Genomic DNA, 27,535 nt, shown 5'->3' on the forward strand with positions numbered 1-27,535 from the left:
GAATATACCTTTGTAAGTTTGTTTTCTAAAGAGTTAGCGTTGCATTAAAGCAGGGTTTGGAAACATGCATTTCTTGCATGTGAGATTCAACAAACAATTGGACAAGGACATAAGAATGCCCCCTACAGGATCAGAGCAAAGGCCTGTTTAGTCCAGCGTTCTATTCTCACAATGGCTAACCAGATTCCTGTTTGAAGCCCACAGCTTGCAATAGCCCCCTCTCACTCCCCAACCCCAGCAAAGGGTGCTCGGGAGCATACCTCCTGAAGCTAGTACATATCCACATTGGATGGTAGCATTTGACATTTCCTTATTCTCCATTCATTTCTCTAACCCCCCTTTCAAAGCCTTCCAAGTTAGGAACACCACAGCATCTTGCGATAGCATGTTCCATAGTTTAAAAATGTGCCGCGTGAAGGAGCGATAGGAAATTATCTGTATAAGAAGGTTTGGTCCAATACAATTGCAAAAATCATGCTCTTTCTCTCTTTCCACAGCGGCTAGCCAGCTCTAAAGCTCACACTTCAAGATTCATCAGTGCCAATCTTCCATGTAATAAATTTAAAAATCGCCTTGTTAATATTATGCCATATGAATCCACAAGGATATGTTTGCAGCCTATTCGAGGGGTAGAAGGGTCTGATTATATCAATGCCAGCTTTATCGATGGATACAGGTACTAAAAGGCAGGGTTTTTCTGTGTGGTAAAAACCCCCTCTTCTTTACAAATTCTGTAAGTTTTTATCGACCGACAGAAGTGGGTCAATTTCAGTGGGTATGCTCTAACATAGGTGGACACAACCCAATGTGCTATGCAGCTGTTTCTTCTTGCTATTGTGGCAGCCTCTGTAGTCCTCTTGAGCTTGCCGATTGGAAGGTCGGCAGTTTGAATCCCAGCAACGAAGTAAGCTCCCGTTGCTCTGTCCCAGCTCCTGCCAACCTAGCAGTTCGAAAGCATGCCAGTGCAAGTAGATAAATAGGTACTGCTGCGGCGGGAAGGTAAACGGCGTTTCTGTGCACTCTGGTTTCCGTCACAGTGTTCCATTGCTCCAGAAGCAGTTTAGTCATGATGGCAACATGACCCAGAAAGCAGCCTGTGGACAGACGCCGTGAGCATCGCAACCCCACAGTTGCCTTTGACTGGACTTAACCGTCTAGGAGTCCTTGACCCTTTACCTTACCTTACCTGTACCAGTCAGCAAAGTCAAATGTCTGTTCTCATAGGAAGAGTCTGTATTTCTGTGCGTTGCATTTCAGCATTGCTCCCTTTTCAGTAAGGCTAATACTGTTGGAGAAAAGAGATATGCTGTGCCTAGATCTTCTCCCATCCCTGCCAGAGCAATGTAGATGGAGCAGGCACTGCAAAGGGTTCCCTGTCACAAAGGGGAAATACAGAAAGAGCCTTTCCCTAAAACTGCTGTCATGTAGAGTTTTACTTGATTATCATGTGTCCGCTTCTGAAAATGGGAAGTCACAGCAATAACAGATTGATTTTCCTATAATACATGTTAAGATACTAACATATGGACGTTTCAGTTCGCTGTTCTCAAACGCTGGCAGTGAAGCAGCAAACAGATGGTACAGAAATGCAGCAAAGTTACAAACAGTAGGACTCCAGCAGCTGGTTATTTAAGATACTATACAGATACTACTATACAGATACGGGACGCAGGTGGCACTGTGGGTTAAACCACAGAGTCTAGGGCTTGCTGATCAGAAGGTCGGCGGTTCGAATTCCTGTGACGGGGTGAGCTCCTGTTGCTCGGTCCCAGCTCCTGCAGTTCGAAAGCATGTCAAAGTGCAAGTAGATAAATAGGTACCACTACAGCGGGAAGGTAAACGGCGTTTCCGTGTGCTGCTCTTGTTTGCCAGAAGCAGCTTAGTCATGCTGGCCACATGACCTGGAAGCTGTACACCGGCTCCCTCGGCCAATAATGCGAGATGAGCGCCGCAACCCCAGAGTTGTTCACGACTGGACCTAATGGTCAGGGGTCCCTTTACCTTTACCTTACAGATACTAAATGTGTGGCCTGAGCCTTTGAGGGTGAATAGCAGATTTCTACTTGTAGAAGGGGAAAGTGGGGCCATGTTTCTTGGCAGCTTTTAAGAAAATGAACTAGCCTGCCACATTCCCACCTTTGTTCACGACTTCAAAACTTTTCCCTATACTTTTGCGTCATTAACAAAACAAAAAAGTGCTTTGGAGCCATAAGTCATGAGCTCAATAGACTGTATGACAGCCAGCCTTGAATGCAAAAATGGAGCTTTACCACTAAGTGTTTCCTAAGTGCTTTTTGCAGCTCACAAAATTGAGCTATTAGAGTTGCATTAAAATTTAAATAAGATAAAGCCATAAATCACAATATTAACAGTGCAATTTCTTCCACAAACTTCCAAAAAACAAAACAATGCTATCGTTTGATTAAACAATCTTTAATATGTTTTTAATGTGCTTACGATCAATAATTTACATCTGTACATGGCTTAGAGATGATGGTTCAGCAGAATGTTTATATTCAACAAGAGAGTCTTTGACTTCCTTGGATTGGTAAATGTTTGCCCTTCTATTTCAAACTTAGGCAACAAAAAGCCTATATCGCTACACAGGGACCTTTGGCAGAAACAACAGAAGATTTCTGGAGAATGCTTTGGGAGCACAATTCAACCATCGTAGTCATGCTTACTAAACTACGAGAAATGGGCAGAGTAAGTATGTGGCACATTTCCAGACAGTCAATGTCAAAAATTGGTTTGGCATAGGATGTGCAGCAAGAGCAAGCGATTCGAAAGAGCAATTACTTACACTGGACCAACTATTATTGATATATAGGGAATAGTCTTCGCTAGGCATAATGGAAAGGAAGCTAATCCTCAAGGACACACATAATAAAAACGTATGGATGTATGTAACTAGCATGTCTTCATATACATACAACATCAACATATGATCTGGGTAGCTCCCAATCATGTCAAGAATATATGCTAAGGTTTATAGAGAGCGGTAGTTCTTAAACATTGTTTCTGGGTTCCGGGTTCCTCAATGAAAAAATTTATAATGGAGGGTGACTTCTCTTGAAAAGCACCTAGCCAATGACTAGAGAGCTGCAATATAGTTGAGGGGCTTGTTGGATATGTTCTGAAGTGTTGAGTCAACACATAGGGTCAACTAGTCCAAGCCCCTGTGGCTTAGTTCTCACAAACATCAGATGAGGTGCCTGTCTTTTGTCTTAACAGCATCACTTCTTTAGTCTGCAGGCGAAGGCTTACATTCTGGAATGCTTCCCCATGAACATTCATGTATTCCTAAAACTAGGCATGGCAGGGAAAAGGCTAGGGTGGAACATTTCTGTGTGCAGGTCAACTGAAAATAAATAATTGAAGGAGCATTCAGTCTTAGAAGTGGTGCAATCCAGACAAAGGTTTACCACCTCAACATCTGATGTTTGTGAGAACTAGGTCCCAGTATTCTCTGCAAGACGCTGGGATTTTAGGAGTGCCATTTAAGGATTCTTTGCTTTTGTTATGCCTACCCTCAAAAATCCTACCACTTTCAGAACATAGAAAACAAATATTCAAGTACAGCAACATCTCCTAGTTCTATGAGTTAAGACCAGGTGGATCTCTTTTGTCAAAGGAATCAGAAAGTTATGGCCAAGTTGCCACCAGCTCTGGAAATTCAACAGGCTGTCAACCAGGCTGAAATTTAGGTCATTGGTACAAAGTGGCAGGAGCTGGCTCTTTCCAAAATATTTAAAATCTGTAGCCGAGGGATCATCCAAAGGAAACTCTTTCAACTATAGGTCTGAGAAAGTCAACAAATAATTCACATCATTTTGCAATGCTAATAAATCTCTACAAGATTTGTGTAAATATTAACTCTTCTATACATGGCTGGAGAAAAGATTAGTAGTTCTGCAACTGGCTGGGAAATATTCGAGTGCTTTTCAAAAGAACATTGCTTTGTTTTCAGAAGACTTTGGTTCTATATCAAAATGTTTTGTTTTGCTATATTGGTATCAGTGTCAATACTCTAAAATTAAGAGTTTCTTGTCTAAATAAAATTCTAAGAACTTTAGCATGTGTGTACACACACACACACACACAGAGAGAGAGAGAGAGAGAGAGGTGTTTCATCCACTATGTAAGAGTTATGTGAAGTAAAGATCCCAAGCCACTTAGCTGTAGAGATGCAATGATTTGTTATTTGAAAAGCTATATGTATTTTTAGCTAGATGATTTGAAAAGCAAACACAGTATTATATATTAAATATAGATGGATGATAACTTTTAAGCCAGTCTTGTAATAATTTAATTTTAAGTCTTTTTTTTAATAAAAAAAGCTCAGTACCTATTTTCCTGTCTCTTGCAGTTCTGGCAGAAGATTCACAACCTTAAACTGTATTTGATGATCATGTTGCTTCCTCAGACATTTGCCAGACAAATGAATCCATTATCAAAAAGAGCAATATGATACACTCATAAAACATGCACATTGTTATTTGGACACACCCAAAATCCTAGGGGCTCTTCAGACTTTTGCAACCCACGAGTTTCTTTGCATTTTACAAAAGCACTGCATTTCTGGCCTTCGGGGTTGTTGTTAAAAAGTTAGCTCCTTAAGAGCTAACCCTAATGGGTGTTAACGTTGGGATGGGAGCAGCAGGGAAATCTAGGTGCTTCACATACATTCGTTAGTTTTAGTGTACAGCACAATCAGGAGGGAAGAGTCTTGGAGACAAGTGGGGAAAGAATTTAGATGAATGCAGTCATAGGGCAATGGTGTTCAGGAGCTATCAGAAGAGACAAGATAAAAGAGGAAGGGAGCTGTGAACACGAAGAACAAAATGGGCAGCAGCTAGAAAGAATCGTTTCAAGCAAACCCGGTAAAGGCAGAATGAGGGTGAGAAGTGAAGATACATAGGCTGGTGCGGTTCAAGTACTTGAGCTTGTTAATTAATGGCAGAGCTGTGACTAGCGGCAGCTTTGAGGGACAAGGGAGAACTGGGAGCAGATGCTGGATGAAGAGAGTGGGGAGGGTGGGCTTTTGCTTGGTTGTCCTGGCACCAGTGGCGGAGGAAGAGGGGGCGGTAGGGACGGGTCGCCCTGAGTGTCACCAATGAGCGGGGTGACAAAATGCCAGGCGGCACTCACCGTGGGGCCTGCAGTGCGCCCGAGACACGTGTCTGCTGGGAGAGACGCGGTGGCTCCGGCGTGTGCCCCTAACGGTCCGCCCACTGCCTCCCCCCCCCAGCTGTAGGGCAGCTGTGTGGGAGGAGGCAAGCAGACCCCCCGAGGCTCCGCACCCAAGAGGCTTCCTCCGCCATTGCCTGGCACATTTCACTGTGCAAGCCTGTGCATGTCGATTCAGAAGCAAGTCCTCTCGTTTTCAAGGGGGGCTAACTCCCAGTAAATGTTCGACCTTCGATAACTACCATTTTTTTGTGTGTATAACAACCCCTCTATTTTGGGGGACTTCAAATTAATAAAATGGGGGGAGGATGGCCCATAGTTGTTGAGCTTTTTTAAGGGGGAGGTGAAGGAAATTGCTCACCCAATGAAGTACGCTGCCACTCGCATGCGCCGCTAAAGCCACCTATCGTGCGTCCCCTCGCCGCCAGAAGTCGCCCATAGCCCGCCCTATTGCCACAGCGACACCCAGTCATCAACAGCCCTTGCCGCAGCCACCAATAACATGTCAACAAGCTGCTGACAATCTCAGGCTAGCGATACAAACCTATCACAAGTCCGTCCCCCAGTGCACTATCCGTGTATAAGACGACCCCCAATTTCTAACAGTTTTTTAAATTTTTAAAAACCGTCCTCTTATACACAGGAAAGTACGGTAAGTGTTATTTTTCCCAACCTCCTTGGAAGGCAGAGTGGCATAGAATTCTAAACAAATGAATTGCCTTATTTTTACCCCTTGCAGGAAAAATGCCACCAGTATTGGCCAGCAGAGCGCTCAGCCAGGTATCAGTACTTTGTGGTGGATCCCATGGCAGAATACAACATGCCGCAGTATATCCTAAGGGAGTTCAAGGTCACAGATGCCAGGGTAAGTTCCACAGAACTAGGTCCAGTTGCCTGATACTTCAACGTGATGCATATTTGCTTCCCCCACCCCTCCAGCCACATGCCAGCGCTTAGGGTTGTTTTCAACATTGTGCTAACTTACTGTAATCACTCAGGACACAACGCAACTTTCCCTCCTCCCCCGTGTCCTCCCCCTGATTTATTCTAGAGATTTCTCCACATCCCGAGCAGTTTTGGGGGGGAGGGGGACAGAGGAAGGAGAAGGGTATAGTACAACTGAGCTACCAGTAATCCTTGCACAGACAGGACAGTTTACTTGCCTCTTGTGCTTGGTTTCCTGATGTACGCAGTAACCAAACTGTGCCTTGGTCCGAGACCTGCCAGTGAATTTCAGCTTCCCATGGGAACAGAGGCCTCCTTGTTGTATTTTCCATCTATATCCACCTTGGTAACTCTGTTTTCAAGCCAACAATGGGTGCTAAAGAACTGTAATGAAAGTTACTTAAAAATATAAGTGAAGAAATATTTCACTTTGTGCAAAAAGAGAAGGAGGAGAGCAGATCTGGTTGGTTATGTATACATTTAAAAAACATTTTTCTGCCAAAGAATCCTAGAAACTGTAGTTTACCCCTCACAGAGCTGCAATTCCCAACACCTTAACAAATTTAAGTAATGGACATAAATTACTGGTTCTATTGATTGATAAATTACCGGTTCTATTGATTTGAGTGGGTCTCTTTTAAGTAAGACTGAGTCTGGATCCAACCAATGATTTTTTTGTAATGGAGCACAGTTAACTGATCAGAAGACCAAAATGCTATTCCCCTATTCCCTTACTCAATCCGCCGTCTCCCAATACTTTTTAAAGGAATTGTCTCCACTTAAGGCTTTAAATATGTTGTTGTTTTGCAGCAGCCCTTTAGGTTGTGTGAGCTGGAAGGTTAATGTGGTGTGATTTAAAAACTGCAGAGCAAATGGCATTCTTAAGGGAAGCTTGACAAGGTTTACACATTATAATTTGATTCCTGGCATAGCTTATTCCTCGGCGTTCTAATCTGTCTGCAGAGAAGAGCTACACGGCCGTGACCCTGACGGGCTAATTTTCATTTTGCATTCCTTATCTGAACAGCTGAGTCGGAGGTTCGTTGCTGATATAAGATTAACTGTATATAAACATTTTTATAGGCCTGGCTCAAGCCATTTTCAAGCTGTGATTTGTAACACTTCACACTCAATGGCAGGATAAACCCCCCTACTCGTCTCCATTTTTGGAAGCCCTGTGGCAATAACGTTGATTAGAGAAACCTAACAGAGTGTTGCGCTTACAAGGGACAAAATGTCTCTCCGTTAAAAACTCTAGCTCAGCTTCCTAAAACTCTGAGCCTTCCCTCAGCTCAAAAGGATTGCTGCTTTTGCTGCTGCTATTAAAAGTTGGCTCAAAGAAGATATACTGTGGGGATGCAGCCGCGTGGGAGAGTTCCTAGACCCAGCTTTTAAATCATAGGAAGCTCAAGTTGCAAAATCTCAAGTGCAAAACTCGAGTGCAAAATCTAATATAGTAGTTGTCATCACACTTGCTCTAGCCAGAGTTATGCTATTTTGCTTCCATTGTTACCAATGGGACAGAGAGTGGCGGAGAGCAGGCGTGCGGCCCCCGGCGTGCCGCACGTTTTGGGGGTGGGGCGCACCGCGTGCAGGGGCGGGGTGTGCATTTTGGGGCGGGGCACACCGCACACAGGGGTAGGGTGCACATTTTGGGGGCGGGGCACGCTGCACGCAGGGGTGGGGTGCACATTTTGGGGGCGGGGCAGGCAGCCGCGATGGCGCCCCTGGGATCACGCTGCCCGGGGCGCCGCGTCCCCACGGCCCCAATCTTCCTACGCTACTGGGGACAGACTTACGGCTGGCATTCAGGCTGAACCAGTATCATGCCTGCCTTTAACTTCAAATTGCAAAATACAGCCGTCCAGATATTGGCAGGCACCAGGCAATTACAACACAGTGCGGCTATATTTGCCAGTTGCACTAGTTGGTGGTGTATTTTGGTGCTGCCATTGACCTTTAAAGCCCTAAATCATTTTGGGCTTGGTTACTTGAAGTTCACCACGGCGCAGGATACTGAATCCCTACCCCAACCGCTGGAAATTCTTTTGCATCCCATTCTGGCTTTGGGCAGGGGGTGGGTCCCAGCAGACATTGGCCAAGAAGTTTTAAGCTGATTCTTTTTTTAAAAAAAAAATAAAGCTGTGAAGGCAAATATCTGTCCTTGAGTTGAATTCTGCACATTGTATATATAAAATAGGGATTGTCAGCCTATTTGGACCACTGGGAAATTTGGAATTTTGATGAAGTGACATGGGTGCCAGTTGAAACATGGCTGCTGTGGTGTTGTGGCATACCACAAAATGGCTGCCATGTTTAAAAGAGAATAAAAAGAGAGGCAACCACAAAATTGAGGGGGAAAGACACAAAAATCAGCCACCACCTTGCTCTGAAACAGGGGCGTAGCCAGGATCAAAACTAGGGGGGGGGCAAGCCATGGTCGTTCAGGGGCGGGGCCAATGCACAGAAGGGGAGGGGCCACAAAGTGGGTGGGACTAAAGGGCCAACGGGCCTGATGACATCGTGGCGGTGGCAGCAGCGGCCACCTTGTGCTTCTGGGGCTGGTAGCGTTGGCGGCTACCCTGCTTGGCTGGAGAGGACGGGAGGGTCGGGCAGGCGAGAGGGGGTGGCAGGGCGGGCGAGGGCGAGGCAAGACATGGCCGCAGCCACGACGGCTCCGAGGCGTTGCTGCATATCAGCATAATATTTCAACCATGGTTCAAGCCCCACCTTAGGGAAAAAATCCTGCATTGCAGGGGGTTGGACTAGATGACCCTTGTGGTCCCTTCCGACTACAATTCTATGATTCTATTGATATATTACCATACCATATGCATCGTTCTGCTTTCTTGAATTGTCCTACTCCTAGGCATAGCATCTAACACCTAGAGGCCTAGGTGCCCCCCCCCAATTACTGGTAAATACCGTATTTGAAAGAGTCATCCCCCCATGTTGATGGGCTTTCTATGTGGGGCTTATCTGCCTCCCCCCGTATTTTATTAAGGATGGAAGAGGGAGGGAAGGAAGGAAGAAATAGAGAGAGGGATAACTCATATTTGTGGGTGCCTCTGGGTGACGCTGTGATGCTGGAACTCTGCATGTACAGGAGCCTTGTAAGCAGCTTTCTCTCTGCTTGATTTACAGCAGGCACGTCCAACAGGTAGATTGTGATCTACCAGTAGATCACTGGATGTCTGTGGTAGATCACTGGTAGGTCACTGGCACCCCTAAAAAAAGCTCACCCAAAATTTTCCTCCTCCCTCAAAAAAGTTGAACTATGACCTGAAGCCCTAAACAAAAATGGGCCTCCCTCCTAAAAGAAGCTCAACAAGTTTGACCTAAACCCCAAAAAACAGGGCTTCCCTTCCTTTAAAAAAAAACTCAACAGCTTTGACCTGAACCCCCCAAAAGGGGGTAGATCACCCCCAGTTTTAAACTCTGAGTAGATCAGAGTCTCTTGGGAGGTGGCCACCCCTGATTTACAGTATACAGATGCAGGAGGAGGGGCAGACTGGAACACCAATGCTTTTTATAAACATCACTGTGTCTGTCAAAGCTACAGCCCCCCCCCTTTCTTATTCACTTCTTTTTAGCCTTGCAGAGCCACCTTATTCAAATTGAATCCTCTGAGTCTGCACCCTCATTAAATCGCCAATAGAACTCTTAATGCTCCTGAATGCCCATTAACAACTGCCACTTAAGAACAATAGGGTGAAATGGTCAGCTATCGAATCTTGCCTGGGGATATATGCTCCATTGTCTTAACTGCTTAACTACTGGTAGCCACTTTCCTTTATTTATTTGATGTGTTTTTGTTACTGCTGTGTCCCCCCCCCCCAGCAAGCGGAGACTTAGCAGCTCTTGCTAAAGCAAAGCCCTTTCCACTTCAGTTTTTGGAGGGGAAAAGTGCTGGTTATGGTCTGTAAAATACATTAATTTTTTTGCTTCTAGGGGGGGGGCAACTGCCCCCTCCTGCCCCCCTGCCTACGCCCATGCTCTGAAAACTGGAGAAGAGACCCTCTTAAAAATATTAGGGGGGTGGGCAGGGGAAGGACTAGACTATGGGGGAAATGAACATAATATTTTAGCTGCAGTTCATTCATTTTCAACTTTGTATTCTTGTTACAAAAAAAAAAAAGCGGACCTAGGCATTCCATTGTTGCGCCCATAACCTAGGTTTAAAGTGACATTTAGCTCCCAGCTTTCGTATCTCAGTTTCTCACACTGAGCATGAAGAGGAAACAGACATTTGTGTACTGTGGATTTCCGAGGGCTTTTGCAGTTGCTATAGGAGTTACTTGTGAAAGCAATCACCTGTGAGTACCACATGACATTATATGCACAGATCTATAGGGTCAGGCTGTGCACACCTATAGGAACAGGATTCCCATCTCTCAACTTGAAAAAAGGAAACTCAATACTTCTTATTATGTCTGTGTTCACTACTTTTTTGCACACATTAAAAATGGCAACAGCAATGTAATGTTGCGAGCCGTAAACAATAACTGAAGAATCTAGATTGGTGAAAGTAGCTCTGTGTTTTGTGTGGCAATGCCCTGATCACCCCACCCCCCACACACCCCGGAATAAATAAAGACACAGGACACATTGCATAAGGTTAATGGGCGTAGAAGGCCACAACTTTCTTGATTACGGATGTAGAGAGGTATTGGCTTAGGCATTGGATCTAACCGTCTATATCCAACTCCAGTCCGCTCTGCTGGCAGTCTGTGAAGGGTTAACCACCGTTGGGTGAGCCCTGCAATGCAGATCAACTAGGAACTCACCCTGGGGTCACCGCCAGGGGGCGTGCCTTAGGCCCTCACCTACCACGGCTTCGGACATGGCAATGCCCCCGGACTCCTTAAGGGAGTACCCTTCGGCATTTTGGGGGAGGTGATGGCAGCAACCTCCCCCCCACACCTGTAACCTTTCAGAGATAATCCAATGCCTACTGCCAAAAACCAAAGTTGTGACGAGTTGCTACGAGGTAGGCGAAAACCACCAGGCCAGAGCCAAATTGCCAAGTGGGCAAATTCCTACCAGGCCCCTCAAAGGCAATGTCAAAAAACAGCCCTGCCTAAAGGGAGGGTGGGCGGGAAAAACGAAGCAGCTAGCGGTCAGGAGAAGAGAGGCCATATCCCGGCCGCGGGCTTGCTTAAATTGGAACGTCCTGATTGGATGCGCCAAGGGAGCGCCACGACCGGGAGCAAGCCAATGGGCTGGCGGGGGGGAAGCATCCATTCCCCATTCACGTGGAGTGCTCGTGGAGGCCACAATCTGCCCTCCTCCTACGGCGGAAGGGACTATTCCTACCTTCCAGTATGAATTACAGTGTAAAGTGTCACATGATTACTTCCCACTTTCTGCTTTGCACTTGAATCCTGTGTTAACGATCAGGGTCAACAAAATGGGGCAGCTGCACACGGCACTTCTATAGCAATGATATCTGTGAGAAACACTTTCTACACTGTGAACCTCTTTCAAAGGCATCTGATTTTATCTATGGAGAGATAGAAACACAGATGGTCACCTAGTTCTTAGGGTTAGACAGAGAATGGACTCAATTAACTGTTTTAATCAGACAGCTGCCCCAAGGTGTGCGTGTTTGCGTGCAATGAAAATAGCAATATTTTGTTGTTGCTTTGCCTGACCAGTGAAGACGTAACTAAAAAGCCTAAACTCCTTCGTAGCTGCAGAGGATACAATCTAAAGGTGTTAATATATTCTTGGCATTCCTTTAGTGACTGCCATAAATGAGCATCTCGTTAAATTTCAAGACAGACTGTTCGTCATGCCAGTAGTCTAAGAGCAGAGTCGATTTCTAGGCAGGTTTTGGGGTAGCTTACTGCCACCGCACAGTCTTTTTGGTGTCAGCCTTAAATAACATGCAAGTTATTAAAGCAAGATAGAAATGTCTTTTATAGATATTTGTTCTGGCCTTTCATGATATAACAGTGCTGGAATTTCTCAAAAGCTAGTAGGAATTTCTCAAAAGCTAGGTATCTGACGAAGTGTGCATGCACACGAAAGCTCATACCAAAATAAAAACTTAGTTGGTCTTTAAGGTGCTACTGAAGGAATTTTTTTATTTTGTTTCGACTCAGACCAACACGGCTACCTACCTGTAACTAGTAGACACTAAATTATTAACGCAAAACACCTTGAGAAGAGAGACATATGCAATTGATCTTTTTTTAGTTGACAAAAATTAGTACCCTGTGACGCTAAACATTTCTGCTGGCACAGTTGCTTGCAGCGAAAGTGTGACGTTAGAATAGGATTGCAATTTGTGAAGTAACTTGCTGGCATTGCAGGTTTCACAAGCTTTGCTGCATGTCCGCTTCAAGTGAATTGCTGCTATTTCCTCTTAAGTAAAAGGCACTTTTAACGAAGCAAAAGCACTCCTTGGTTCAAGAACATCTCATCAGAATGCTACAAACTGAATAACACTGTAGCTCCGGTGTCTTTTCACAATTATCCACATGACTGTACTACTTAGCCACCGAGTGCTTTAATCAGGCAAAAGAGAAGTCTCTGCTATTTAAAATATTTAAGATGAACAAGATGTGTTATAGGTCTGCGTCAGGGTAAACCAAGCCTATAATTTTTCATTGGGCATTGCTGATTTCGGTGATTGTCAACACCTCCTCCTCCTGCATACATCATTGCTGTAGGATGTACTGTGGAATTGGACAGAAAACGAAAGCCTACTCGAGGAATAGCATCAACTAAGTTATCATTTTGTTTGGGTTTATTATTTTAAGAAACCTATATTCACCTCCATGTCAAAGCAATCATAGCTGAATGCTTTGGTTGGGGTATAATTATTCCCCACCCCCACCCCTTGCCTCCGGCTTCCAAGCTGCTGTAACAGAATTCCCATAATCATTGAGGTTATTCATTGGTTTCATTCTGCAAAAAAAGTGCCGTTTTAAGGGATTGGCATCTGGCAATAGCTTCCCGTCTCCTGCTCTCCTGTACAGTTATAGCTCACAGGCACAGTGACATGGCATCTGCTGTGTTTCTCTTACCATGGCGGGAAAGTAGAGACTTTCAGGAAGTCTGAGGTATCCGGAAGGCATGAAGGTTAGCAGCAATAGCTCAATTTGTGTCACTTCTATTCAATGTCGCAGCATACACAAATTGACAACGTGCGAAAACGAGCAAGCGCAACAATTGTGATCAGGTCCTTCAGTGATGTGCACTGAGGCCTGCAAGAGTTTTGTGCTAGATGCAAAACAGTTTATTCTCTTTGTTTTCTATAATTTTTATTAAATTTTCTGTTTTACATTTTAGAATATTCATTTAGACAGCCTTAAAATATCAATGATTTCCTTTCTTCTCTTCCCATGGCTCATTTTGCATAACATAAATCCCTGCATATTTTACATAAACTAAACCAATCAGCATTCCATTATTACATCCATCAAAACTTATTTACACCGTTGAATTTATCTGAATGCTGCCAATGTTTTCAAGTGTACACAATTTCCCCCATATATCCAATAAACATTTTCCAACCTTCTTTAAACATATGTTCTCCCTGTTCTTTTATTCTACAGTGGGACCTCGACTTACAAATTTAATCCATTCTGAATGCACACTCGTAGGTCGAAAACTTCGTAAGTCGAGTTTCCCATAGGAAAAGCGGTTTCCCATAGGAATGCATTGGAAACAGAAAAATTCGTAAGTCGAGGAAACCGCATCTAGCCGCGAACGGGTTTTCCGTTCGGATGTCGGAAAAATCGTAAGCGCGCGGCCACTTTTCCCTTTCGTAAGTCGAAAACGTCAGATGTCGAGGAGCTCGTAAGTCAAGGTCCCACTGTATATGTTAGGTCTGCAAGCTGCACACATTCCATCAGTTTAAGTTGCCATTCTTCTTTAGTTGGGACCTCACTCGTTTTGGGGCTAACAAAACACCGACCACAGTAGTGGCATACATAAATAACCTTTTTTGACAGCAGCACATATACTAAAACTGGAACAATACAGAGAAGGTTAACATGGCCCCTGCGCAAAATAGTTCATTCTCTTGCAGCACTTGCAATAACCACTAGCCCAGAGAGGCTCGTCTGGTGCCGTCATTACATGTCTTTTTGTGCCGGGTGAAAACATTCCTCTTTACCCAGGTCTTTGGTCATTAAATAATTGATGGCCTGTTAAATGGGAGGGGGGCTATAATTATGATTATTTTACTATTATGTTGTGTATTATTATGCTGTGTGTTATGTTTTTATGATTAAGCTGCATAAATTATGTTCTTAATGTTGTAAACCGCTCTGAGAACTTTGGAGAAAGGGTGGTATAAAATTGAACTAATACTAATAAAAAATAATGCCTCCCCCCTCCCCAATGATAATTTCAGAAATCATAGAGCTGGGTGTCTTAATTTTGGTGTGAAATTGGTTCTGGCACATTTTATCTCTGGGTCACTGAAATGAAGACGAAGACCCAAAACTACTGCAGTTGTGGGCATGGTTAGGGGGTGAAAAATGTAAGGCAGTCTTAATCAGCCCATGTCATAAAATGCACCATCATGAACTCAATTCTTGATTTACCATTTCAGTTACAAAGGCAAAGCTCACCTTCAAACAACCAGATAGTTAAACTTTAGTAAACTGGAAGCATAGTGTTGATGGTTCTTTGTGTTTAACTCTTAGGCTGTCAACATATATCAAATGATTACCTTATGTATGTGTGGGTAGCAGGACTCAAACATTGTGTGTGCTTGTACAGACATACCTCGGTTTACGTCCGCTGCGGTTTGAGTACTTTCGGTTTGAGTACTCCGCAGACCCGGAAGTGTTTACTTCTAGGTTCTACGGAGCACGCATGTGCAGAAGCAATCTGTGCGGTCCGCGCATGCGCAGAAGCGCTCTAGTGGCACTTTGCATGTGCGTGGAAGCACCACTCGGCTTAAGTACTTTTCGGGGAGCAAATGGCTCCCCGGAACCAATTGAGTACTTAAACCGAGGTACCACTGAAATTTTTTTGGGCTTATTCACAAGACTATCTTGAATGACCTGAGTTTACACAGTGAGACAGTGAGTCAGTGTGTGTGTGTGCGTGCACGCGCAATGTACAGAGTAGGTTTTGTTCGTTCTTGTTTCTTCATTTGCTTCTGAGCAAAATAAGAAGCTACAGTGGCACATTCTGCAAATTTGCCATGGGCCATACAGTTTGGGGTGTGTATACTATGGAGGTTTAGACTGGCTCCATCACCATTTCCATGTCCTATGCATTATGCTTGAAGGGCAGCTAGCTACTACCCAGATAGGCCAGCAACTTACTAGTAGATATTAGAATACATAAATGAGCACTTGCGCTTCAAGACCCCCAAGCCACCCCCCAGGAGAATAAAGACACAAGGTCACAGATTTTAGGTTAATGTTATGGGCAAAATTTAGGCCACAACTTTATTGGTTAAAGGATGTGAGCGGTATTGGCTTAGACATTGGCATCAACAGACTATATTGGACTCCTGCCCGCCTTGCAGGGAGTCTGGAAGGGTAAACCACCCGTAGGGGGAGCTCCGCCGATGTGGATCGACTCAAGCCCCGCTGGGTTCCCACTGGGGTCGTGGCATGGCCCTAGCCCCTCCCCGGGCTTAGGACGAGATCCACACCCCCGGATTCCTTTAACGGAATACCCTTACGCATGGAGGGGCAGGTGATGGCCACATCGCTATTCCAATGCCTAACCACCAAACCTTACAAAATTGTGACAATTGCTACGAGGTAGGCGAAAGCCAAGTGGCTGGTGCCAATTTGCCAAGTGGAAAAAGTCCTACCAGGCCCCTCAATGGCGACCAACCGAAGTCCATAGCAAGGCCAGCGACCCTACCTAAAAGAGGGTGGGAGGGCGGGAGATCCGCGGCGTGAGGCTGAAAGAGAAGCTTCCAAAGTTGTACCGCAGTTTAAATTGGCCCTAGCCACACCCCCACAGTGCCCTGATTGGCCACCTGGCAAATGGTGTGGCCGGGTCACCCTCAGTGGGACGCAGGACACCTACGCCACACCACACTGAGGTGGGGACGGGACCTGGTGGCCCAAGCACAACCCGGTACTGGTTGGGATTAGAAGACATGAATGAGCACTTTCCAGTCACCCTTTGCAAAAGATGCAGCTTTACAGATGGCATTCCTACGGAAAGAGAGAGACACATTTGAAAGAGTGCTAAGGAAGAAGAGCCTAGTAGCCAAGCCAGAGACGTTTAGTTAGCTATAAAGAGAATTTGGATTTTGTTGGCACTGCAGTGCCTTCCATTGCACCAGAAAGAAGGGAAATTCCCACTTAACTAGCTCACAGTTTCCTTGTCCCTTCAAGACCCTGTTTTTCCAGGATTTAAATGTCAGAGAACATCCTTTCCAATGCAGGGAGCAATTTGAGCATCACTGTGGTCAATGAAATTGCATTCTTATCTCAGTGTGGTTTTACCAAGTGCAAAACGACAAGGGAAACACGAGCCTCGTCAGCATTGTCTCAGAAGTGTCTTCACTCCTTTTGCTCATTGTGGGTTACAGTATTTTTCCCTTCGCTGGTTTGCCCCCCCCCCCCAAAAAAAAATACCTTGTTTTCTGCCTTACTGTGTTGCTTATCCTATATGTGTATATTTCATTCAAGGACGGCCAGTCTCGGACGGTGAGGCAGTTCCAGTTCACTGATTGGCCTGAACAAGGAGTGCCAAAGTCAGGAGAAGGGTTTATTGATTTCATAGGCCAAGTTCATAAAACAAAAGAGCAGTTTGGGCAAGATGGGCCAATCTCGGTTCACTGTAGGTAAGTAATAATCACCCTCAGATGCCATTGATGAGATGAAAACTGATGAAATGATTTGACAGAATGGTAATTTGGGGTGGGGTGTGTGGAAACAAATGAGAGTGGAAGTTGTATAGTGCTGTGATCCAGGAGGTCCTAAGTTCAAATGTCACCCCATTCTCCTATCTGTTTGGGGAAGTTTTTAATGTTTGATGTTTTTATCGTGTTTTTAATATTCTATTGGGAGCCGCCCAGAGTGGCTGGGGAAACCAAGCCAAATGAGCAGGGAATTAATGAATGAATGAATGAATGAATGAATGAATGAATATCATCACCATCATCATCTACAATATGGGACCGATAATCATACTGAGCTGCTTTTCATAATAAGATTGCCCCCTCCTGCAATAAAATCCATCCCGGAGATTTTTATGTATACCAAATGCTTTCCTAGATTGTACAAGAAAAATGAAGTAGAAGGAGCTTCCATTTCTCAATTTATCCCTATGTGTTTCAGTCGTTATACGCTAGTTTCATCAGCCATCATTACAATTTTCTACAGCAGCCAGGCCATTCCCCCAATTTGGCAGCCAGGAAAGGGCTGTTTCTCTGTGGCATAAACTTGTGGTCTGCAACCCATAACAAATATTTTAACCAGATGATCCCAATCCTTTATTGCATTGATTCTTTGGACTTTGCCATGTTAATGAAAATAGTTTTATCCCGCTATTGCAGTTGGACTAACAAGCTTGCTTTTGTTGTTGTTGTTGTTGGAAAGAACACGTTTGGAACAAACATTTATAAGTGTTGTGGTTTCTATTTCTAATGGCCCTTCTGTATTTGGTTAAAAACTAAGAATCCCTTCAAATCATTCCGCTATATCCAACACTTCATTTCCAAATACATTTCAGCTTGTCAAATAATGATCCCCTTGCAATCTACAGCTGCCGTGTAAAGATATTTATGGAGCATCGAAGGTTTGTCTGCACATATGACATACCGTTTCTGCAGCTCAGCAGTCAGCCAAATTATTCACTTTCCTTTTTTCCTTCTTCAGTGCTGGTGTTGGAAGGACCGGAGTGTTCATAACCCTGAGCATTGTGTTGGAAAGAATGAGATACGAAGGTGTTGTAGATATCTTCCAGACTGTCAAAATGTTAAGGACGCAACGGCCAGCCATGGTACAGACAGAGGTAAGAATAACTTGTCATTCTTCCACTTATTCTATAGCTAGCTAGCTAGCTAGCTAGCTACAGGTGAAACTTGGAAAATTAGAACATCGTCGAAAAGTGCATTTATTTCAGTAATGCAACTTAAAAGGTGAAACCAATATATGAGATAGATGCATGACATGCAAAGCAAGATATGTCAAGCCTTTATTTGTTGTAATTGTAATTATTTGTCGTTAGGCGCGTCAATTATAAATGGAATATAATTAATGAAATGTAATAGCGATGTTTATTTTTGTTTATTTTGTTTATTTTTGTTTTATTACTATGGAATTTCCAAAAGAAAGCATTTGTAAAACTTAAAATAAAAATAAAAAATAATAAGTTGCATTACTGAAATAAATGCACTTTTCGACGATATTCTAATTTTCCGAGTTTCACCTGTACTCTATCTATCTATCTATCTATCTATCTATCTATCTATCTATCCAGTGGTACCTTGGTTTAAGAACAGCTTAGTTTATGAACAACTTGTATTAAGAACACTGTATACCCGGAAGTAGGTGTTTTGGTTGGTCAACTTTGACCAACATGTTCCGCTTCCTGTTGAGTGCGTTCCATTTGCAAACTGATTCCCCCGCTGCTATGGGAAAGCACACCTTGGTTTAAGAACAGACTTCCGGAAGAGATTAAGTTCATAAACCAAGGTACCACTGTATAGGGGGTCTGGGATAAATCAAGGTTGTGTGTTTGAGCCCCACTTTGGGCAAAAGATTCCTGCATTGCAAGGGGTTGGACTAGATGACCCTTGTGGTCCCTTCCAACTCTACAGTTCTCTGATTCTATGATACATACACACATTGGTAGCTATAGAATAATGGTCAAAACTCTGGGGTTGCGGAGTTCATCTTGCTTTACTGGCTGAGGGAGCTGGTGTTTGTCCGCAGACAGTTTTTCTTGGTCATGTGGCCAGCATGACTAAGCCGCTTCTGGCGAAACCAGAGCAGCACACGGAAACGCCATTTACCTTCCCACTGGAGTGGTACCTATTTATCTACCTGCACTTTGACGTGCTTTCGAACTGCTAGGTTGGCAGGAGCTGGGACCAAGCAACGGGAGCTCACCCCGTCGCGGGGATTTTAACTACCGACCTTCCGATCAGCAAGCCCTAGGATATCCCTTAATTTTCATTGAACTGAATGTTGTTTGTGGCAGAGTGAAGCTTTGCCACAAACAGTGGGGCATCAGGCAGGAAGTGCAGTGGGGAGAAAGATGTGTTATACCTTGTGGAATGCTCTCCCCAGGAAGGCTCATCAGGTGCCAGGCAAAAATATTCCTTTTAATCAAGCCTTTGGTTATAACTATTCAAGGTGTTTTTTCATGGGTGAGCTGTTTTAATCTAGTAGGATCCCCCCCTTTTTTGCTGGTTTTAATGTATGCATGTGTTTGTTTGTTTTTCTTAACATTTTGTAAGTCACTTTTAGTTGCCATGGCAGAAAAGCCTAATAAATTTAATGAATTAGTAGGAATGAATTGCTTTCCACACAAGGATCTCAAGGTGATGCATAGTAAAAATAGCAAAAGAAGTTAAAAACACAAAAGGTGCGCACACATACACACACACACACACACACACACACACACGACATCCATTGCAGAGACCCATTCATCCAGCTGAAAATGCATTTCCTTGCAGTCTAGTGACTGGTAGTAGTAGCAAAAGAGAAGATTGTTGGTTGTTTTTCTGTGTGTGAGAAAGAGAGAGAGTTTTAAAAAATTAAATAAAAAACATCCTCTTGATATTCTCTTACTGCTCTCCCAGAAGCCTCCCCATTTATTCGGCCCCCTTATAAAAAGCCATTGCTGGCTCCTCTCCCTTTCTCAGCCACAGAAAGAGAGAAAGAATGGAATGGACAATCAAAAGTCCTGCCAAGCAGCTATTGCCTTTCTTCAGGAGAACTCATTTGACCCTGGAACTGGAGCTGGAAAAGAGGGAGTGAGAGGAGGAACCTAGAAGACACTCTGTTTGTGGGGGGGGAGAGAGTGTATATGTTCTCAGGGTTCAGCTCTAGCACTGAAAATAAGATTGCTGGACAGAGCCCCACAAGTATAACCTTGGGTGGAAAGAGGAGCCTGCCCATCCTGGGAAAGGGGATGGAGGAAGAGGGTTGTGGAAAAAGATGCACTTTGAAGGACAGTTCTTAGAAAGAGGATGGGAAGGAAATCTGGTAAAACCCAATTTTACGGGGCAAAAGCATTGAGGTTGGTGCTGTTTGAGGTCTGCGCAGATTAACTGGGAATGCAAACAGCTGCAAACACAGTAAACTACAGTTTGGGCAAGCACACAGTGCCAGATTTACGTCTAAGCTAAACAAGCTATAGCTTAGGGCCCCACTCTCTTGGAGGCCTCCCAAAAAATTAAAGGAAAAAAACCTGGATGTACATTTCCAAAATATAAGATAAAAAAACAAATAAAATAAAACCTACATACATTTGCAACAGTGTTTGTGTTGTGTAGGCTCCTATGATGTAAGTCATGGACCCTGCCTGCTAGCCTGCTCCCTAAAATATCACTGGTTTTCTCATTTCGATATACAGTGGTGCCTCGACTTATGAATTTAATCCGTTCGGAAGGCACCATCGTAGGTCGAAAAATTCGTAAGTCGAAAAGCGCCATTGGAAACGCAATTTCACATAGGAATGCATCGGAAACGGAAAAAATTCGCAAGTCGAAGCAACCCCAACTAAAAATTCGTTAAGTCGAAAAATCCCTATCTAAAACCGCCGCGGTTTCCATTCGGATGTCAAGAAATTCGTAAGCGTGCGTCCATTTGCCCCATTCGTAAGTCGAAAAATTCAGTTGTCGAGTCGTTCATAAGTCGAGGTACCACTGTATAGGGTGCCTACAGTCCGCATGTGCAAATGGCTTAAAGCAGCAATTTGTTGTTGACAAAAGACAGCTAGACATATAAAGGGCCCCATTACATTCCCAGGGACGAGAGGAGCTCTGACAGAATGGATGGATTTGGGAGTTCAGAATGGATGGATTTGGGAGTCTGTAGGCCAGGTGTAAGCACAGGGTGCTGGGTTTTAAACAATGATTAGGACATAGCTCCTAAATCTTTGACTGCAGGCTTGTAGTCCAACACTACAGTTTTAACAACTTTTAAAACAAAGTTATTTAGAATGGAATTGGGCCATTTCCCCTCTCACTGATCCTAATAACTCAGACAAAACTCAAGAGTAAAATCCATTTATTTTCTATTACTAGTATTATTGCAGATGAAAAATGTCTTTATGTCCCATTAGTTCCTAGAAACAAATACTTACACTCACATATAAAATAAAATTTGCAAGTTTGCATTTTGGATGATTTGACGTTCCTTCTCTTAAACTGAGAATTCGTCTTCTTTTGCCTCATCATGGATGTACTTTGACCTTCATATATAAAAACTTGTGGAACAGTTATGTACCACAACATTCAGCACAGCTCCTAGCAAGCTTTGGAATAAAATACAACACCATTTAAGACAGACCTTAGGCCTGATTTGCACATTTTCCAAAGCAACATGGATATATTAACCCCATAGCAAAGCAGTCCTGGTATTACAGTGTGCAAGAAATTATTGCTAATACTCTTTAAACCAGGCATAGGCAAACCTGGCCCTCCAGATGTTTTGGGACTACAACTCCCATCATCCCTAGTTAACAGACCCATTGGTCAGGGATGGTGGGAGTTGTAGTCCCAAAACATCTGGAGGGCCGAGTTTGCCTATGCCTGCTTTAAACCTTTGTTACTGCGGAATTTTTTTAATTTTTTAATTTTTATTTATTTTTTGGAGAAACTTACATTCCAAGAATTTCTCTTGGTCAGGCATAGGCAACCTTCGCTCTCCATATGTTTTGGAACTACAACTCCCATGATCCCTGACCACTGGCCCTGTTGGCTACGGATCATGGGAGTTGTAGTTCCAAAACATCTGAAGAGCCAAAAGTTGCCTATGCCTGCTCTTGGTGCACCAGGATATTGCTCCCCACTACCATGGGAACAGAAACTGGTACATGGGGTTTCTTCTAAGCACTTAAGCAGCAATAAATGATTTAGGAAACAGTAGCCATTTATTAAGTGCACTTATTGCCCTCCCTTCACTAAAATACCCTGGGTGGATTACATAATCATAAAGTAATATCATATCATACAACTACAATGACAGCACAACCAGTAAAATCAGTAACAGTAGAGTGAGCAGTCACCGTATTTCTGAAAGCCTGGGCAGAAAGCTGCGCCTCTCCATATCTTCTGGATATGCCCGAAATTGGGGCTAGTTCGACATCTGAAAGCAAGGAATTCAAAAGTCCAGGGTCCACAGGAGAGAGGGTCATCTGATCTCACATGCCACCAGCCTGTTGCAAAGAACCCAGAATTACCAAGACCTCTCTGGCAAAGCCATACAGGCTTGGAACTAAACACAGTAAGATATCTGAATTATTATTATTATTATTATTATTATTATTATTATTATTATTATTATTTATACCCCACCCATCTGGCTGGGTTTCCCCAGCCACTCTGGGTGGCTTCCAACCGAATATTTAAAATAGTACAGCATCAAACATTAAAAACTTCCCTAAACAGGGCCGCCTTCAGTTGTCTTCTAAAAGTAAAATAGTTGCTTATTGCCTTGACATCTGCTGGGAGGGCCTTCCACAGGGCGGGTGCCACTACCGAGAAGGCCCTCTGTCTGATTCTCGCAATGAGGGAACCACCAGAAGGCCCTCGGCGCTGGATCTCAGTGTCCGGGCTGAATGGTGGGGGTGGAGACACTCCTTCAGGTATACAGGACCGAGGCCATTTAGAGCTTTAAAGGTCAGTACCAACACTTTGAATTGTGCTCAGAAACGTACTGGGAGCCAATGCAGGTCTTTCAAGACCAGTGTTATGTGGTCTTGGCGGCTGCTCCCAGTCACTAGTCTAGCTGCCGCATTCTGGATTAATTGCAGTTTCCGGATCACCTTCAAAGGTAGCCCCACGTAGAGCGCATTGCAGTAGTCCAAGCAGGAGATAACCAGAGCATGCACCACTCTGGCGAGACAGTCTGCAGGCAGGTAGGGTCTCAGCCTGCGTACCAGATGGAGCTGGTAGATAGCCGCCCTGGACACAGAATTGACCTGCGCCTCCATGGACAGCTGTGAGTCCAAAATGACTCCCAGGCTGCGCACCTGGTCCTTCAGGGGCACAGTTACCCCACTGAGGACCAGGGAGTCATCCACACCTGCCCGCCTCCTGTCCCCAAAAAAACAGTACTTCTGTCTTGTCAGGATTCAACCTCAATCTGTTAGCCGCCATCTATCCTCCAACCAATCTTTTATTTGCAGGAAACAAAAGTTCTTGTTGAGCTTCCTGGTGTTTTGCTTATTTTCTCTTATCCATACAAGCCGCATCAGAAATTGTAGCAATATTATTGTACAGGTACACATGCCAAGAACCCCAGGTTTGCTAGGGAAGCACAACTGGTGCCAAAACCTGGATAAGGTGTAGGTGTTCCGGTTAATATATGTGTAGAAGTTACATGAAGCAATGGTTAAAGCTGGCAAGATAAAGGAGCAAAGAACTTCTCCCCAGAAGGGAGAGCAGCATGTCTCACAACCGTCTCCAGTTCTGCTAACCATTCACGGGTAAGAAATTGGCGGTGTTATAACCAGAAAGCAGCAAAAGGATTTCTCTTAACTTCTCTTTCTCTCTTTCTCCCCCAAGGATCAATATCAGTTCTGCTATCGAGCCGCACTAGAATACCTGGGCAGCTTTGATCACTATGCAACGTAAAACAAAATCCCCGACCATCCTGGATTTTTAACTGCAGGCCCTTTAAGATCCAGAGAGCCTCTTCTGAGCCATACCGTGTGCTTGAGAAGTACTTCTTAACTCCTAACTAAAGACCAATTAGTGGGGAAATATTAAAAGGAAAACAAACAAACAAACAGGAAACTGTTCCAGGTGGACCAACAAATTCACAGTTCAATAAACCTTATCCAGAAACATAATAAAAAGAATCCAGACTGATTGAGGCATCTGAAGGATTTCATTTTACAGAGACCTCAAGGATTCGGCTTTGGTTGAAGTTAAAGGGAAGAGCAAATTCTGCAAAGAACCATCATCTTGTTCAGGATTGCATGATAGTTAACAACGTGGAACTTGGGAGTCCTGCAATTCAGTGCGAGATGTTTGTCAAAGGGCCAGTACCTGGCTGCTCTGAAAAAAGACAAACTCTTTTGCTTCAACATCTCCCCTTCCTACCATATTGCTCATGAATAACACTTTGGGGGGGGTGGGAGGGGAAAGGGCGAATGTTTAAAAAGAAAGTCCTTGATTTAGTTTTTTAGTATTGTAAAGATACTGCTGACCTGTGCTTCATTTTTAACTGTGTAAACTCTTTTCCTTTTCTTTTTTTTAAACAAAGGTTTATCATTCAATGAAGTGAATTTGGAGGAAAAAAAGTTGCATAACCGTTCATTTTGTTTGTTTGTTTCAGAATTGTAGATTTTTTTACGCTGTAGAACTGTTACCTGTAATATCTCGCTGTAGAAATGTTAAATAATTTGAAAATTTGCACATTTTTGTGCAGCCCTATATTTATCTCCAGGACCACATTCTCATTTAGATAATTGCTTTTACATTTTGATTTATTATTATTATTAAAAACAATATGAAATATAAATCAGTTAATATACATATGGAAGGTTTTGTTTTTTGTTTCTTTTGGAATCAACAGGGAAGCGCAAAGTATAAAGCTGCTATTAACACACACACACACACACACACACACCTTTCTCTTTATATCTATAAATATATGTATATCTCTATTATTGTCTCTCTATCAATCTACAATTATGCACGTAGATAGATAGACAGAAATGCATATATCGCATATCAGTTCTTCCATGACTTGGATTCATTGAAGCAGTGGAGGAAGGGAGGGGAATCCAAAATGCTACATTTAGTCCATACAATATTTCTGAACATGTCTGCATCTCATTGTTTTGCTCTGAAGGCTTTTTGTTTTGTTGTCTGTTTTCCAGGGGAAATGAGGAATGCACATCAGTGATACTTGAAACTCAGTCCTACCCCCCCCCCCAAAAAAAAGGAGAAAAAAAGGATGGAAATCATATGTACACGCATCTCACACATACAAAAACATCTTAGTGTAACACCTTAGTGCAATAAACAAACCATACTAAATATAGGAAGTGTGCATGTGGGAAAGGTCAGTGCATATTCCCTTAGGAGGGGAGAATGTTGTAATATAATAGTTGTCAAGATGTTTTAAAAATGTATTCACTTGTATAATTGTCTATAGTATACGGTAGGACATGTGCATTGACGATGTATAATGGGGCAAAGCCAAACTCATGTTGCTCTGTTGAATCAGAACTCTTTTTGTGGCGTACAGCATTAATGGAAAATGCTGAGGGTTTTTTTTTTAATTTTAATTTTTACATTTAGAGTGCCTTATATTTGATGCCTATTTTGATAGCATTTCTTCGAGTTTTGTTTCGTCTGTATTTGCATTAGTTGAACTCACATTTCTCTGTGTCACTCCCCCCCCCCCAACCTTTTCTTCGATTAAAAAGCATTAGCTTTTCAACACATGTACAAAGAGGTCTTTTAAGAATATGCATTCCTGGTGTTAAATATTAATCCATGTTTATCCCAAGCAGTTGGGTAGCCAGGGGCTGTTTATCCAAATCTGTTTTCATATCCATTGCATTGGTTATCCGAAGCCAGTAGCACCGTGCTGAAAAGAGAAGGTAGATAGATACCCCTTAACACACATCGGAGCAGCGATTAGAATGGATCTTGATTCATATCCATGCCCACGAATTTTCACTGGAGGCCAAAGCATGTTCACTTTACTCAGGCTAAAAGGCCTCCTGAGATAAGCTGGGTCAGGCAAGCGGACGGAGGGCATAAATGTAAGGAAGATTATATGTGGACCCCCCCCTACTTTGTGGACGGTACAAAACATTTGGAGGCACTATAATGGAAGCCATTTGCTCTTGCAATGGTCTGGGTTCAGCCTAGCACCATGTTGGAACATAAATATCAAAAGAATTGTTTTAAATGTGGTTTTTTTAAAAAAAAAATAGGATCACCAAGGAAGTGATTAATTGATCTTGACTTAGAATTTTCTCTCTCTCTTTTTCCATTTTTCCTATCACTACCAGAAATAAATATATTAAAAGACCAAACACTAGAAAGCATTCTATTTGAGCACTTTTATATATAAAAATGCAAAAATGGGGGGGGGGGAATTAAACATATATATGTATAATAATAATTAATAATTAATAATAATAATAAAGTATTATAGAAGGCTACCTCAGAATGAGATTCTCTAACTTACATCAGAATCAGAGAAGAATGTGCACTATATGTTTCATTTTGTTTTTTGATTTGTTTCTGTCGAAATAGTATTTTTTTAAAGTGCCAGATTATGCAGCGAACTCATGCTTTTAGCCAAAAGTACCCGGTTTTCAGACACTCCCAGTGGGGAAAAAATGCTACATTTTAGAAGCATAGAGGAAAGCCATGTCTGCACAGGAACCTTCTGTGTTCTGTATTGGAAGTGCAAGATTGGTAGTGCGTGACAGAATGCCGCCGACCCCATTTTGCATGGGGCTCAAGTGCGTCCTTGCTCTGTGGTCACTGCAGACTGCGCATGGGGTGTGTGTGTCATGTGGCTTGTGAGGTCAGTATGTACACACAGAAGAGCATAAAGAAAATAAAATCCATGTGCAGACATACACCAGGCAGGCCGATTGCTCATGAAAACAATTGGTCTTTTTTCTGCAAAAAACAAAAACAAATCATTTGATTTACTCAAGAAAAGCGTTGTATGAAATCACTAGTGAGTGAGGGGTGAACATTTTCACGTGACAAGAAGAGGAAGAAATAGCCGCACATATTCCCGTCAAAACTGCTATTCAGGAGTTGCTTCTAACGAGGAACTCTCTCCAAATCATTGATGTGCATTCCATTTTCTGTATCTTTGCTGTGCAGTGATCTCTCTCTCTCTCTCTCTCTCTCTCTCTCTCTCTTTCTTTAATTAGTAGGTGTCATTATCTGCCATTTACCAAGCTCAGAATTCGGTTTCATCAGCATAACCAGTACGGTGCTATTATTTACCTATGTATGTGTAGTTATGTATAATTTTGTAATTAGTTAACAATGGAGAAATACGCAAAATATATGAAAAAATTATTTGTACAGAACTTTTATTTTAGCTCTTTTTTTAATAAAAAAAAGAAAGAAAAAAAACCTGGTTTGCATGGTTAGACGTTGGCGAGGATGGCTGGGGGAAGGAAGGGGTTACTCTAGGGAGACTTGCACTTTCTATACCTTTGTACTATGCACTGCCCTAATGATTCTACACCCAATAGTATTATTACTTGAACCCATCTGTAAGGAAACTGC

At 43.2% G+C, this 27,535-nt stretch overlaps 1 protein-coding gene and 1 pseudogene across 5 annotated transcripts in view; both read left to right on the forward strand.

Moving 5' to 3' along the window:
* The window catches only part of PTPRD (protein tyrosine phosphatase receptor type D), a 370,596-nt gene extending 345,801 nt beyond the window's left edge, over positions 1 to 24,795 (forward strand). For all 5 annotated transcript variants that reach the window (XM_088659060.1, XM_060268731.2, XM_035140525.3 and 2 more), the window contains 6 exons: positions 498 to 676; positions 2,580 to 2,706; positions 5,930 to 6,055; positions 16,761 to 16,915; positions 17,952 to 18,087; positions 23,819 to 24,795. In XM_088659060.1, the coding sequence (XP_088515186.1) occupies positions 498 to 676; positions 2,580 to 2,706; positions 5,930 to 6,055; positions 16,761 to 16,915; positions 17,952 to 18,087; positions 23,819 to 23,887 (792 nt within the window). In that variant the 3' untranslated portion in view covers positions 23,888 to 24,795. The remainder of the gene's footprint in view (positions 1 to 497; positions 677 to 2,579; positions 2,707 to 5,929; positions 6,056 to 16,760; positions 16,916 to 17,951; positions 18,088 to 23,818) is intronic.
* LOC148683439 (U6 spliceosomal RNA) lies at positions 14,089 to 14,156 on the forward strand (annotated as a pseudogene).
* Positions 24,796 to 27,535: the final 2,740 nt, after the last annotated feature.

Source organism: Zootoca vivipara, chromosome 15 (assembly GCF_965207765.1).
Source record: "Zootoca vivipara chromosome 15, rZooViv2.hap1.1, whole genome shotgun sequence".
Lineage (NCBI taxonomy): Eukaryota > Metazoa > Chordata > Lepidosauria > Squamata > Lacertidae > Zootoca > Zootoca vivipara.